Raw genomic sequence first — 17,010 nt, 5'->3', positions numbered from 1 at the left:
GACAGTTATCACTCAAGTATCATCCATCATCATGGACGCCCCGGACGGTAGAGCAGCTCAGCAGCTCTTCAGAGGCGACTGAGGCGCCGTCAGTGTACGTAGTATATATGGTATTGTATAATTATATATTGCATCGTATATTCCATATTGTATTGTATATATTGTATATATTATACATTCCCTGTTGTATTTTATGTTTCATGTTGTAGATACAGTTGTACATACTTAATTGTCTTTAGCTTCTATTGTCAATCCCATTACGATTTGCACTATAACTTGTTCTTTATTGCACCATTCATTACTTTTGCACCCCGCTGTGGGTTCAATGAGCCGATACACCTGAACATGTCTCCACTGTGAGATTAATAAAGTCTTCTATTCTATTCTTTTCTATATTTATTGTATTTCTATATTTATTAATGTGCAAAATAACATCTAAAAACTGCTGTCTCTTCTGGATTTCAACATCATCTTTTTTTTATTATCAACTGAAAAAAGTGCAAAATCAAAACTGAAAAAAACTTCTGAATATAAAAACCAAGAAAGTTCAGAATCTGAACTGAAAACACACCACAGTCTGCAGCAGCAGGCACAAATCAATGAACTAAACATCATATATCCGATACGTAAACGGCAACTAAATGACATGTCTGGAGACGCACGAGCAGCAGATCAACAGAATAAATATAGAAACTTAACCAACAGACAGAGACACCGGGTCAAACTCCACAGAGCGACTGTTGTCAGCTTTCTTCTTCTTCTCACCCAAACAGAGCAGCTCCACAGTGAGTTTCTTCTCCACTCTGCTTGGTGCGCCACTGCTCTGGTTGTAGCGCCCCTAGTGGCTGGGCTCTAGAATTACATGCCGAGCCATATAGCCTTCAGAACACAGAGAGGAGAAAAGAAAGCATCTGGCCTGTCCCCCTGCGGCCGGGACAAACAAGTCTCCCAGCCTCCCTCCAGCGGAACAGTGCTGTGTGTCGGTGTGTTCCGTCCTCCATACTGGGAGAAGCGTGGACGTTAGCGTGACCTCCACCTCCACAGAGCCGCAGTCAAACCCTGACGAGCGGCGGGCCGGCGGGCCATAGCGGAGCCTCGCTTCCTGCAGCAGCCATACGTCTGCGTGGCAAAGCCCTCCCTCCCGCCACCCCCCGCCTAAAGACGCCCGGGGAAATGAAGCTGCCTGGTTTTCTGACGGGCTGGAAGCTCAGAGTGGAGACGGAGCGACGCAGAACCAGACCGGAGGAGCCACAACGCCGAATCAGAGGAAGCACAAACACCGGTCTCATTTGGCATCCTGAGCCACTACACACACACACACACACACACACACACACACACACACACACACACACACACACACACACACACACAGCTGACGGGACACAAGTTTGATGGAAACATTTTCCCTGGAGGGAAATGAGGAACATTTGCACATGAAGACGCGTCTGCAGTTCAGAATGAGTTCAGACTGTTTGCTAAGGTCAGTTCAAAGGTTATTAAAACTAGTTTAGAGTTAGGCTGCAGGGGAGTGTGGTGTGTGTGTGTGTGTGTGTGTGTGTGTGTGTGTGTGTGTGTGTGTGTGTGTGTGTGTGTGTGTGTGTGTGTGTGTGTGTGTGTGTGTGTGTGTGTTCTTACCTATGCAGTAGCACAGCAGCACAGACAGCAGCACAGACAGTCCTACGGCGCTGAGAGCCGTACACCTGGAGGAGAGAGCAGCGGTGAGGAAACACGAAGACCTCAAACCACCGCCTGGAACCCGACAGCTGGAAGCACAGCCCCTCAAACTGAACATGCATTAAATCGTTAAATATCGGAAACTCTTAAAAAATGTAAAAAACAGAATGAATAATTTTAGCCACTGTTCAAACTATAAAACGCAACAATGTCTGTTTAATTTAAACTCCATCGATACAAGATGTAGTTTTGTAAAGTTTAACATAATACATTAATACCATCTTTACACCACGAACGATGGTCCCACATGACCAGAAAACCTTTCTGATTAATTTTGTTTTACTGGTAGTTTGATGTCATTTCTTATCCAGATCTTTTGTTTTCTTACTTTTTTTTCAGTTTTGTTCTTCTTGTGGGGATAATTAATCAATAAATTAATCTGTTTGTGTGTGTGTGTGTGTGTGTGTGTGTGTGTGTGTGTGTGTGTGTGTGTGTGTGTGTATTATATTAACACACTCAAACAGTAACTTATTTTATACATTAATGATATTTGTAATGTTTCACGTTTTAAAACCTGTTTCGTTTGCCGATGATACTAACAGATTTTGTTCAGGTCCTGATTCAATGAAGTCGTTCAACTGGTTCACTCAGAATTTAATAAATTAAAATTATGGTGTAATGTGAATAAATGATCATCAAATCTGAACAAAACAAAAATAATGATATTTGGGAAATGCAGAAAAATAACACAAAAAATGTACAAATTGATGAGGTGGATCTTAGAAGGGCAACAGAAACCACCTGTCTGGGAACTGGAATCGACGGAATCTAAATTATGAAAATGTAATCGTAAATCTCAAAAACAATTACAATCATAAACAGTTCTAACCAAAGAAACACAGGTTCTTGATAATAAATCACTTCATGTTCTGTATGGTTCTCCAGTTTCACCCTGTTTAACATTTGTGCTGAACAGTTCTCTACAATCACACACACACACACACACACACACACACACACACACACACACACACACACACACACACACACACACACACACACACACACACACACACACACACACACACTCTTTATTTGAGCTTTAAAGTTGCCTATCAAGCAGAATATCAAACAGCACAAAACATGTTTAAAACAAAGAAGAACCAACCAGCAGGAAATATTCAGTCCATGTTTAAACCAAGAGAAGGAAAATATAATTCAAATACATTAATCAATATAAAAAATAAATAAATATAATAACAAAAATAAATATTAACAAAAGCTCGTGTTCCTCTTTTTTATTTCCTTGTTTAACTATTTATTTACTTTCTCACTTATTAAGTTTTCTTTTCTTAATGTCACTTCATTCTAATTATTGTTTCATTATAATCTTGGTTGTTTCTGTGATGCTGTGATTATTGCTGCGGTTATCATTAAACTGTTTGTCAGCAGGATTTCAGCTGACAGCAGGTAAAGCGAAGCGGAGGCCGAGAGAAGCTCCCACCTCCACAAACAACTTTCATTCTTTCAGTGCTGCTTTGTTGTTTTATGTATAGTGTGTTTATGTCTTTAGTTTATCGTCCAGTGCTACGTTTAAATGTTTAAATTCAATAAATGAACTAGAATTTGGCACTCAGAGCGCGCAGACCACCGCCGCAGGTCAAATCAGTCACCAAGCCGCGCCGCACGCCGCTCCCCCCCGTCGGCGGCCTGCCCAGCCATGTGAAAGACCGCCTATCTGTCAACGATAAAGAATCCTTTAAAAAACATTCCTGGATCCAGACAGTGATCCGGATCTTCACCAAAATTTAATGGATTCTAAGTTAGCCCAAGACCCACCTTTCCACTAAGTTTCATTGCAATCCGTCCATTACTTTTTCTGTAATGTTGCTAACAGACCAACCAACCAACAAACCAAGGAACCGACCTGATTACATGACCTCCTGGCAGAGGTAATAAAACATCACTTCAATGCACAAAACATATCCTGATATTCTACATGGTTAGGTTCAATCTGCAGTCCTGCTGGACTCCGTCTTGAACACATCAGTCATTTTCTCCATTAGAAATCAACACTAAGAGCTGATAAATCGATGCTCTATCAGACAGCTGAGGACCGTGATAGATCACCATACTGATATTCTTCACACTCCTAATAACCCGGTATTCCACTGCCCGCCTCCACAGCGGTGTCAGTCCCATACGTTCTGCCTCCATCAGGGGGGAATGTGCTGCCAGTTGAACACTGTTCTGTTTATATGGTTTTGCTGAACGCTGTGTGGACAGTAACGTCTTCCTCTCTGGCTGTGGATCAGCTGCTCTGCTGCAGTGGAGCCACAGCACATCCCATAAATCACTGACTGGATAAAATAAAGCTCTGTTGGGGGAAATATGTCCCAAAACGTCGTCATGGACCAAAATGTCTCGACCTGTTTCATTCTGAACAGTTTTGCTCAGCACCATTACCGAGCAGTTATTACATCCTGATTAGCGTTCTGTAACAGCTGGGGCTCTCAGTGCTGCCGATGCCACGCCCAGTGAGGAGTGTGTGACGGCTGAAGCTTCACGGGGAGAACGTGATCCAGCGCCGCCGTGCTGCCTGGTCTCGAACCCCCAACCACTCTGTTGCTGTTGGGGGAATTGCTTTTCTCCCCGAGGTCATCCTCTGGGGCCGGGGGTCGTTCAGGACCCGGGGGGGCCGGGGGGGACCGGGGGACCGGGGCAGGACTGGGCGGCCGGCTGCTGCCCTCACCGATCCAGTTACTCCCAGACTGACTCAACTGTTGAGCATAAATCAGAGCTGTGTCGGTTTGACGCCGGGAGGCAGCTTCAGCACAGCTCGCCCGCTCCCGAGGTTTTATCAACACGGTTCTACTGGGGGTGTCAAATATAGGGCCCGAGGGACAATACAGGCCCGCAGCCTGTCCCCCTCCAAAGGGTCAAAGGTCACGATAAAGTTTTAATCTTTAACAGAATCAACTAACATCTGATAATTACTAACATTAACCTGGAAACCTGAAGACGCAGGACAAACAGGAGGAACAGCATCTTCTCCACGTCCACCACACTTCTGCATGTATGAATGCTCCGATCAGAGGCGGCTGGTTGTTTTCATCATGAGTATAAAGCCGTTCGAATCAGCTCCATTCAGAGGAAACAGGGAGGATTTCACATCCTTCCCGCAGCGAAGCGTCTGAGCTCGTCTCTGGGATTTTTTTGTTGCTACAACATTTGGAGAGAGAAAAGATTCTGCTAAAATCTGCACTTTTCAAGAAGAGACATCAATAAAAATGAGATTATGTTGACATCGCGCTTATTTTTCATTGTAATTTTCAGCTGATTCAGGTCTTGTAAAATGATACTGAAATACATTTCCATGGATTCATTCTTCGCTGCACTGAAACGAGGGGACACTTCAGGACTTCTGCATGTTTAAAGGTTGTTCTGCGGTTATTTGGCTCCTCCGGGGCGATCGCCGTCAAACTGAGCGACACTGTGGACGTGGAGACAGCGGGAGACGTCCGGGTCTCCGCCCGTGCGGCGGCGCCCTCACCTCCAGGAGCAGTACTTGGAGGACTTCTTGAACTTGAAGGCGGAGCGGGACAGGGTGTTCCGGGGCAGCGGCCGGGTGGGAGGCGAGTAGACGGAGCCCGTGGCCATGGTGTAGCCGGGCGTGGCCGTGGAGAAGAGGGGGGTGGTGCCTGTGCCTGTCTTAAAGAGGAAGTGCCTGAGGACAGAGGAAGCAGACGGACAGCGGACGCTCATCAACAACAGAGACATGAAGCACAAGTCAGTCAGGTCAGCGAGCAGCATCGCAGGACGGTAGTATCACCTATATCGTGACATTGGGATGCATCGCGATATTCTAGATAGCTGCGTTAAAATCTATAATTAGAGGTAATAGGATACATTCATCAGACGTTATTGATAATGATCAATATTCAGAGTCAAAACAGCTTGACTGAGAACATCCCAAAGTAACAGTTCTGTTATCCAGAACAGCTCAATGAAGCTTCATCACCTGCAGCAGGAACACTGACGTCTGAAACATGAGGGCTTTGGCTCCCTCTCCTTCCCTGACTCCAGCTGGACTCTGGGTTCACGTCATCCTCTCTTTGTCCCATGGTGGTTTAACACTGTGGCCTTATGGGACTTCTATAAGGTCACGATGACCTTGATCACGCTGCTCTTCATGTGGGCTGATTCTCTTCAAGACACTTTCCAGATTTCACAATAAAGACATTATGCAAGGTCACTGTGACCTTGATCTACACACCGAAGTCTAATCAGATTTTCTTCCTGTTGCAGCAAATTAACTGACGATTCTGATTAATTTCCTACAAGACGCGTCAGAGATCAGGCTGATGAGATTACGGGAGGTCAGTGTGACCTCGGAGTTCAGCCGCCGCCACATTTCCCATCAGCTCGTCTTCTCAATGACAGCCTTAGAAACCTGGAAGGTCCCTGCCACCGTGACCCCTCCCCTCCCCGCCACCGTGACCCCTCCCCGCCACCGTGACCCCTCCCCACCACCGTGAACCCTCCCCGCCACCGTGACCCCTCCCCTCCCCGCCACCGTGACCCCTCCCCGCCACCGTGACCCCTCCCCGCCACCGTGACCCCTCCCCACCACCGTGAACCCTCCCCGCCACCGTGACCCCTCCCCTCCCCGCCACCGTGACCCCTCCCCTCCCCGCCACCGTGACCCCTCCCCTCCCCGCCACCGTGACCCCTCCCCGCCACCGTGACCCCTCCCTGCCACCGTGACCCCTCCCCTCCCCGCCACCGTGACCCCTCCCCGCCACCGTGACCCCTCCCTGCCACCGTGACCCCTCCCCGCCGCGCGTCGGGGGAACGGCTGGAGGCTGCCGGGGATCGACGGATCTCCTGAAGCTCGCTCCGACCGGGTGATATGCCGGATCCTGTCACTTCAAAGTTCAGACCACAAAGCAGGATGAGAGGAAAAGTGGAAGACGGAGACGATCCGCCCTGAAGCAGGCGGAGGGAAGGGTTTCCATGGTAACCAGCCGCTCCAGGCAGAGCAGCCGGACGTCTTCCTTCTGGGAACCTTTGACTCCGCCAGCTCATAGGAAACAGTCCAGAGACTTTCTAATGTTGAGCAGGAGAACACGGTCTGTGGCGATGGTCGACTTCAGAACTTTAGTGAAGAGATTCATGGAGATCGGATACACACTGTCGCCCCCTGTGGCAGTGACCGGTACCCACAGTCTTCCACTGTACCCCCCGATCGAGTTTCTGCTGCACAGCTCTGTAAATGACCCTGAGCACCGCTGAGGCCTGCGTCCCCCAGCAGAGGTCGGAGCTCTGCAGGGATTCTGACCTGACCTGACCTGACCTGACCTGACCTGACCAGACCAGACCAGACCTGACCTGACCTGATCTGACCAGACCAGACCAGACCAGACCTGACCTGACCAGACCAGACCAGACCAGACCAGACCTGACCAGACCTGACCTGATCTGACCAGACCTGACCTGATCTGACCAGACCAGACCAGACCAGACCTGACCAGACCTGACCTGATCTGACCAGACCAGACCAGACCAGACCTGACCTGACCTGACCAGACCTGACCAGACCTGACCAGACCAGACCTGACCTGACCTGACCAGACCAGACCAGACCAGACCTGCAGGAACGGAACCGGTCTGAGTTTCAGGTCCCATCTCAGAGTCCAGTGTGTGTGTGTGTGTGTGTGTGTGTGTGTGTGTGTGTGTGTGTGTGTGTGTGTGTGTGTCTGTGTGTGTCTGTGTGTGTATGTGTGTGTGCGCTCACCTCAGGCTACAGTTCAGCGTGCTGCAGGTGTGTGCACAGCGGGGTGACAGAGCTGCATTATGCTCATTAACCTGACAAATGAAGCCTGTGACGTGTGTGTGTGTGTGTGTGTGTGTGTGTGTGTGTGTGTGTGTGTGTGTGTGTGTTTTCCCCTTCCTGTTCTGCTCCTCTTAACTGGAGCCCGGCCGCCTTCTGCCACTGCTCACACTCGTCTCCACAAACATGCAGCCACCCATCATTCCTGCAGAACGGAAATTCCAGCTGCACAGTTACCACGATTCGTCTGTTCCTGACAGTCGAGTTCATTAAAAGAAAAACAAAAAAAAACCCATGTCATTTGAAGCGTATAAAAGACTCAGATTAATGAAGGATCGTTTAAAGTAGTTCAGCACATTTCAGATGGTTTCAAACAGCAAATACAAAAAAGCCTTCAGGTAGAAATACAGACGGAACAAATCAGAGCTGGAGGCCATGAGTGAAGTCCTCATGTTGTGTTTTGCTCCACATTTCAGATCCTCAGGATGTTCTTCACTAAAACTCTCCAAATGGGAGACATTTAAATACAGAAGAGAGAAAAAAGGAGGCAAAGTGTTTGGATACAGGAACTTTTTCACAGTGAACGGTCCGTGGAATAATCCACCGCCGTGACAGGAAACATCCCGATCCGTCCCTCCTGAAGCTCCGGAGGCGTCCACGTGTCGTCCGACCCAGGGAGTAATTAACTATGAAAAGATGACGTTTCTAGTTCCCCCTCCAAAGTCACCCTCTGCTTCTCGGTAACGGGGGAATTTCACGTCCACGTATGGCTGCAGTAATTACCAAGGTCACCGTGTCTAATTAACGAGCGGGCGGCTAACCAGCAGCTGTAATTACAATTAGACGAGTCGCTAACAAGGCTGTGTGATTAACAATTAGAAGCTATTATAAGGAGGACCCTTCAATTAATACCTGCCTGCAGGCGAGATGTGCGGAGAGATGGAGGCCGGCGGGGAAACGTCTTAATGGAGCCAGATAAAACAAGTTAATCCTGCAAACTGCCCAGAAAGTTACTTTACACAGGGCGGCCTGCTGCAGCGGGATGCAATCCCCCCCGCACACACACACACACACACACACACACACTCACACACACACACACACACACACACACACACACACACACACACACACACACACACACACACACACCCCTCAACCCACTCCACACCGTCACAGTCCTCCTCAATGATCCACTGTTGGTGGAAATAATCAGGCTTTGCTTCAGCAGATCCGAGCGTTTCCCCCCTGAAGTGTTGTCACTTCACCGTTCAAGAGAAATCACTCATTCACAAGAACACTCCGACACGCTGCCAATTAAAGCTCATTTTTTAAAGAGCAATAAAGTCTCTCCGACCTTACAGTTATTATGTTTTTACAGTTTTTTTTTTTAGGGAAAATTGATTATTTCTGATGTGAACTCTCTGAACCCTGTCGACCAGGTTCACAGCCGCTCATCAGGAACCTTTTACAGGCCGGACCTGGAAACGGACCATTGAAACTGGATTCATGAAGGACACCTCAGACACAGGACTCATCAGGAGATTTCACAATGTGCTGAGTATCGAGATCATACTGATAAATAGCGTCTCTCTCTCTCTCTCTCTCTCTTAGATTTCAATAAATAATTTCTAATATGCATGTTTAAATGACAGTATGATGTTTTTCACCACTTCAGCTCTGATCGAAGGACGTCTCATGGCTGTGAATGTGATCAGTAACGAGTCCAGACCAGGAAACTTAAACACTACATTTCAGTTTGCATAATTTGGACGCAGTATTGATTCATTTCCATCTTTAAATGCAGAATTTTAAATGATCACGAATCGATTTCCTGGGTTTAAATCAGCATGATCACACTGTCAATCGATTAGAGTTCAGTTCTGAATTATTGATACACACATTCCTGACGTTCGCCTTACATGTTCCATTTTACCTCTTAAAACATCAGGATGGCAAAAAAAAAAAAAAAACATGCTTTTTCATTTAAATAAAAAGTAATTTCCAGTGAATTTCCTTCAAATTATTTTTCCCTCATACGTTTTATAATTATATTAATTATTTTTGATTCACTTTTTATTATATTTTTTCATTAGTTTTAGCAATTGAATTAAATTAGAATAACTAAACTCAATGTTTAATCTATTTTAAGCTGATGTAATTTAATTATATTTAATTAAATAATTCCATTTTCACGATGCATTTGAATATTTTTATTTTCGGACTGTACTTTAATTCAGTGTCAGTTTCGCTCCAATGTTAAATCCTTTTAATGTGTTGGAATATTAATCCTTAAAAACAGCTGATGTATTTCAAATCATTTTATCTTGAAATTTTTCTGTAAATAGAGAGAAACTCTATAATAAAATAAAATAAAATAAAATAAAATCACTCAAGCATAACAATATTTTAAAGACTCTCCGAATCAAACGACACAGCAGTGTTAAAACATTTAAAAGTTGAAATATTTCACTTCGGCGTGTAAATTCTGGATTTACTCTAAATAAATATCATCAAAATCACAGATGCTGAAGTGCGTCTGCCATGAAGGAATCACTGTAAAATCCCACACGGTGAAGACACTTCAGGCTCGCAGACACGAGGCGGCGGAGACTCGACTCGTCTGCCTGAATCGGCTCGGTGAGCGGAAAGGAAAGTGCAGAAAGAGGATTTCAGCAGCGGAGAGTCACTCAGTCGCACAACAACCTGAACCTTGAGCGAGTCTCATAATATCGCTGCGTCTCTTCAGTTTGTTCAGCAGCCACTTCTGAGAGCCGCACCAGGGAAATGTGCATAATTGTTGACTTTCCTGGAGAGCAATTCACTTTCCTTTGTGAGCGAGAAATGTTTTCACGGTTTATCAGCGAGACGCAGATCTCTGGAGAATTAAACAAGAATCCACTTAACCAGATGATCACCCGCTAAAGGTCAGAGGAAATCATCACAGGAAGAGGAAGCGTGAAATCCACCTGATCAGAGGGTCCGCTGTGAGCCGGGCCCCGATCAGACCCCATCAGACCGGATCAGACCGGATCTCCGAGCCAAAGGCCAGCAGCTCCCAGAACGAAACCCCAAACCCGACAGAAACCCCACGAACAGAAGAAGACGCTCTGAACTCCGGCCCTGCTTCACCTGGACCTTTACCTTGATATGACTGTCTGCTGCTGAGCGGCACTGATCGATACAGAGGAGAGAGATCCGCCCTGACAGCAGAGCACACTGCTCACCCAGACCCGGCCACAAACCAGTACAAACAGAAAACAAACCCAGGAGAAACCAGCAGACACTCCAGAAAAAGGAGCGGACAGAGCAGCTTCAGCAGCTCTCCAACAACTCCGGTTTATCAGGACTCAACTTTTAACCAGCTGAACTCATAAACCAGGACCGATGAGGATCTACCGGGTGCTCACGGGTGTGTTTATGAGTGTGTGTACTGACTGTATGTCAGTGTGTGTATTCAGGCAGAGGAGTGTGTGCCATGCGGTGGTCTCCCTGCAGAGCTGCACAGTCAGTGGGTGACAACAGAAATCTGGAGACGAGTGAGATTTTAATCACGTTTTTCTGGAACAGCGCAGCAGCCGACAGCTTTTTCACCCAGTCAGCAAGTCCTGGTCGTTTACTGCTCTCTCTTTTACACACACACACACACACACACACACACACACACACACACACACACACACACACACACACACACACCCTCAGATTTAATGTGACATTATTATGTAGTGTGCCTCGTTTGATGATGTGAAAACCAGGAAAAAACACTCCAGGTGCTCGCAGGTTGCTGGAGTGTGTGTGTGTGTGTGTGTGTGTGTGTGTGTGTGTGTGTGTGTGTGTGTGTGTGTGTGTGTGTGTATGCATGCAAAGCACTATTTACCACCATATTAAACTGCCCCCAGTCTCTGTGGTGAGGGATTTAAAAAAAAAAACTCATCATTTTGTTATACTTACATTTAGAGAAACACACTGAACACAAACTAGACACACTAAGCCCACACACACACACACACACACACACACACACACACACACACACACACACACACACATACACACACACACACACACACACACTGGAACACAAGCTTAAAACACACGTTGACACTGAACACACGCTCAAATCACACGGTCCACATGCTGAACACACACTGAACACACACTGGACACACACACTGAACACACACTGAGCACACACACTGAACACACATGCTGACCACACACTGAGCACACACTGAACACACACAATGAACACACACACTGAACACACAATGGACACACACTGGACACACAATGGACACACACACTGAACACACACTGAGCACACACACTGAGCACACACTGAGCACACACACTGAACACACACTGAACACACACTGAACACACACTGAACACACACACTGAACACACACACTGAACACACACTGAACACACACTGAGCACACACTGAGCACACACTGAGCACACACACTGAACGCACACACTGAGCACACACTGAGCACACACACTGAACACACACTGAACACACACACTGAACACATACTGAACACGCACACTGAACACACACACTGAACACACACACTGAACACACACACTGAACACACACACTGAGCACACACTGAGCACACACTGAGCACACACTGAGCACACACACTGAACACACACACTGAGCACACACTGAGCACACACACTGAACACACACTGAACACACACACTGAACACACACTGAACACACACTGAACACGCACACTGAACACACACTGAGCACACACACTGAACACACACACTGAGCACACACACTGAGCACAGCCCTCCCTCCTGCCCCGGGCCGCTGTCCGTGGTGCTGACCGGGGTTTCCTCCTCTGCAGCTGGTTGTCCTGCAGCTTCACTGAATCATGGACCCGTGTGTTTCCACTCTGCTGCAGACTGAAAGTCCAGTGAAGACCCGGGTCTTTAATCCAGAACCACAGCGTTCTGCAGCGTTCTGCAGCGGCTCTGCAGCGGCTCTGCAGCGGCTCTGCAGCGGCTCTGCAGCGGCTCTGCAGCGGCTCCGGACGTTTGACAAACACATAATCACTACAAATCAGGGGTAATATTAAACTAGACGAGCGCTACTTTTACTACTTTCTATGTTCCAGCGGTTTGGAAGTGAAATATTTATGTAATTTATGCAGAAAAAGGTGAAAATGTGTTGAACTTTCCAAACTTTTAATTGGTGCTGAAGCTTCTCTCTCTGATTATCATGCAGAGGCGTGTTTCTGAGGCTCGTAGCGGTGCAGACATGAACCATGACGGCTCACATTACAAATAATACTGAACCTCATAAATGTGCAGTTTCTTCTTTTTTTTACTTTTTTTGGAAGATTTTATTTGAATTGACAAAAAAATAGGTTAAAAACTTCAAAGCATTGGGTACATTGTGATCTCAGATGTGAAATTTTTTAAAGTAAATATGATGATTATTTTATTTAGTGATATTGATGATGCTTTATTAAAACCTCTGCAGAAGCTTTAGAGAGGAGGAGGAAACAATAAACTTCACATTCATTTCTGAGGCATTCCTCTTTCTTCTTTATGGGACGAATAAATTATTCTCTAATACAATATTCAAATTATCTGCATATTAATGTATTCATTTTTGATGGAAAGTCACTTGGTTACACCAGTTCTCATTTTTAATTTTTGAATTTTATATAACAGAAACTTTTATTTTAATTTTAGTTTTGTAAAAGTTCTCAGTCAAAGACATTCAGTCCGTCGTTCTTCTGTCAGCTGGTTGGAGCGAAGTTGCTTCTCTGCAGCTCGTTAAAATCAGCAGTGAAAACAAACTTTAACACTGCTGCAAGTCCAGAGACCACAGGTGGAGTCCAGCAGGGTGGAGCTACAGCTCGTGTCCCTGGGTGGAGTCCTGGTGGGTGGAGTCCTGGTGGGTGGAGTCCTGGTGGGTGGAGTCCTGGTGGGTGGAGTCCAGCAGGGTGGAGTCCAGCAGGGTGGAGCAGCTGAGGTCTCTGGGCTGCAGCGGTTCATGGAGGGTGAACTGAGGGGCGGAGCTAGAGGAGCATGTTCAACCACAACTAATCATCATAACACACACCATTACACCACATTAACACCGGTCGCACTGCGTGTGTGTGTGTGTGTGTGTGTGTGCATTTTTCTATCCTTGTGGGGACATTTGGTCCCCACAAGGATAGGAAAACCTGCTCGATGTGCCTTGTGGGGACCTTTTTCCGGTCCTAACGAGAGGAAACAGTGTTTTCTCGACCATGTTGTTACTGAAAAAAGAAAAAGTGTAAAAACATTTCTTTAGGGCGAGGCTGTGTGGTGGTCTGGGTCAGGGTCAGGGTCAGGGTCAGGGTCAGGGTCAGGGGCTAGTAAATGCATTATGTCAATGAGTGTCCTCACAAGGATAGAAATACAAACCTGTGTGTGTGTGTGTGTGTGTGTGTGTGTGTGTGTGTGTGTGTGTGTGTGTGTGTGTGTGTGTGTGTGTGTGTGAGACAGGTGAAGAGGGCCGTAGCTAACATGCTGATGGTAAGTGTTGCATTACGCTGTCGACGACCAGTCGCCGTGACAACAGCTTGTTCCATACATTCCCACACACACACACACACACACACACACACACACACACACACACACACACACACACACACACACTTGCTGCCTGCCTTGCTGTGTCTGTGTGTGTCTCGCTGTGTGTGTGTGTGTGTGTGTGTGGGATAAAAGGATCTTTTTAATTTGCATTTGCATTCTTTTCATCTGTTAATTGCTCTTTTTCTCTCTCCCTCTACCGATGTGTGTGAAATCCCACACAAGCCCACACAAACATGCTGAAATGGACACAAACACACACATACACACACAGACAAACCCACACACAGACATAATCCCACACAAACTCACACACACACAAACCTACACAAATGGATACAAACACACACAGTCCCACACAAACCTACATAAACATACAGAAGCCTACACTAACACCCCCATACACACACACACACACACACACACACACACACACACACACACACACACCCTGCTGTAACGTGCAGTGGTGCGCAGTAACACGGTGTTTCGTCGGTGTATTGAGGTATTGATGAGGAGCGTTTGGCTGCAGGAGACTGATGGATGTTTTGAAGTATCAGACATCATTTCTGCCTCCAGTGTGTGTCTGCGCCGTACGTCTCACGAGACGCCGGACAGCGGGGACAGCGTTGCTGCTGTTTGACATTTGGTGGGATTTACAGCCCAGAAGCCCCAGACAGGGGAGCAGCAGTGGACTGAGACGAGGTTCTGGTGAGTAGATAAGACGAGTTCAGTGATTCTGTAATCCTGAAATGATTAAAACACAGATCGTCTCTCAGCATGTTCATACAAACCCTCCACCTCCCCAAAAACGTCCTCCGCTGCCTGTAGATCAGCCTCTGGGTTCTTTCTACTTTCAGGAAAGTCATTTGAAGCATATGAAGGGTTCGTTAAAGTCTTAATTAAAGGTGTAATACAGGATTTTCTATTTGCTTTGATTTCCGGGTGGATCAGCTAAATAACTGGTGGGTCTGTTTGTCAATCATTCTGACGAGCTGCTTTCGTAAGGCGGTTCTACCTGCTCGCGCCCAATCAGCTTCTCCCTTTTGCGCATGTGCATTCAGAGTGTCTATGTAGCCGTGAGCTTCTGAGCTCGTACTGACCGATGGCGAGTCTGACATAATGAAACTGGAACTGCTTCGGAAAACAAGCTTTATGTTTGAGCGAGGCGGATCGCAGAAACTGCAAACACAGCCGAGCACGCCGGAGAAGAGGAGATCGCGCTCACACGCTTCCACGTTTCCTGGCAGCTGCAGGTGGAACCCAGACCGGAGAACACACACCCGGAAGTTCCTCTGGGGGGGAACTCTAACGAGCACACAGAGGAAGGTCCTCCGAGGCCCCCCAAAGTTCTCCAGGGTCCATGAAACCCTACAGAGTTCCAGCAAGGTCCACAAAGTTGCATGCATGTCTTTAAAGGTCCATGAAGGAGGATACATTTCTATGAAGGTCCCTGAAGGTCTGTAAAGGTCTATGAAGGGTTCATGGTGAGGAGGTGGACCCTGTCCAGCAGCTTCAGGGTGAATGAGTGTCTGAAGCTTCACAGAGGAAACAGACTGTCAGAAATGTGGAAAAACTCCCAAAGCGGTGAAAAGAAGCTTGACAGACTGAAGAAAAGCCGCCTCAGCTCATTTCAGTCTGGGGACAAAAAAAGCCAAAGTCCAGCTGAACACATCAGTAATGAGCTGATTGTCCCACATTCGTCACAAAGTCCAAACTCCAGCACTTCTTCTCTGGATGAACGGACAGCTGTATTATTTCCAGTTGACCTGTGGTTCTTTTGGTTCTCCAGCGGACGGACTCCAACAGGACGGATGAAAGACGGTTCTGACGAGAACCGGCAGGTGAGCAGACGTCAGTGAGTCTTCCTCCGGTCTGAGGAGAGTCTTCAGTGTGGAGAACATGTGTTCGGTGTCTGGCGTCTCTGTTTTCACAGCGACTCCTCGTCTCTGAGTGACTGACGTCCACACATGCTAACCCTCACACGACAGGTGTGTACACATGAGCCGCGAGTGTGTGTGTGTGTGTGTGTGGGTGTGTGTGTGAGACACAGAGTGTTTGCAGTCAGTGGAGGGATTATCACCTCTAAATGAGGACGTTCACACTCTCTTCTCACCAGAGGAACAATAAACGTGTTCAGTGCGTCTCGTCACTTTCGCTCTTCCAGGGTGATTAAACACTCGTCCGCCCAGCTGGAGTTCACTGCTGCTCCGTGTCCTGGAAGAGCAGCGCTGCTGTCTCAGATGTTAGCATTAGCTTTGGGTCCCTGCTAGCGTCCCGTCCTCTAAGCATGCTGGGAGTTGCCGGCGCCTCTCTGGTTTCTTCTTTTACTGTCTGTTCTCAGCATTCAGCCCGCCCTCGTCATAGTTAACCCCCAGCACACACACTGCTAGCAGGGGGCTGTCTGGACGCGGCGCCGCAGAGGTCAGGGGTCACGCTCAGGGAGCCTCAGTGCTGACCTGTCAGCTGTGGGATTCAAACCTGCAGACCTCTGACCCCAAGTCCTCTAACCTCTGTTCCACCAGCAGCCAGTCTCCTTAAGGAAATGCAAACCTCCAGATTTTAGAGCATCTTCCTCCTCTCAGAACTGAATGTGAGGCCAGTAGATTCACAGAATCAGTCTGTCTCTCCTCTCCTCTCTCTCCGTCAATCCCCTCACCCTAACAGCAGAGCGTCTCCTCCGGGGCTGGTTCTGCAGGTTTCTTCCTGGTCTCATGTGTAATTGTTGTCTTTCTCGTCCAGAACTGGTTGTTGTTCTTGCAGCTATACGGATAGAGCTGAACTGAACTGAATCGAAGCAGCGAGTCGCCTTCATGAAGCTCCTCTCACCACACAGACATCCATGTTTTCCTCTCCTCTCACTGGAAAGCGTCATCCCAGATTCCCCCTCTGCAGGATAATGGCTT

The 17,010-nt window shown here is 47.2% G+C and overlaps 1 protein-coding gene across 1 annotated transcript in view; it reads right to left on the bottom strand.

Annotated features, from left to right (window-relative positions):
* The window catches only part of tenm3 (teneurin transmembrane protein 3), a 212,090-nt gene that overhangs the window by 98,154 nt on the left and 96,926 nt on the right, over positions 1-17,010 (bottom strand). The window contains exons 4-5 of the mRNA XM_030092889.1: positions 5,231-5,404; positions 1,639-1,703 (exon numbers count right to left, since the gene is read on the bottom strand). Coding sequence (XP_029948749.1) covers positions 1,639-1,703; positions 5,231-5,404 — 239 coding nt within the window. The remainder of the gene's footprint in view (positions 1-1,638; positions 1,704-5,230; positions 5,405-17,010) is intronic.

The sequence above is a fragment of the Salarias fasciatus genome, chromosome 6 (assembly GCF_902148845.1).
Source record: "Salarias fasciatus chromosome 6, fSalaFa1.1, whole genome shotgun sequence".
Lineage (NCBI taxonomy): Eukaryota > Metazoa > Chordata > Actinopteri > Blenniiformes > Blenniidae > Salarias > Salarias fasciatus.
This window is presented reverse-complemented; position numbering and strand designations above follow the sequence as displayed.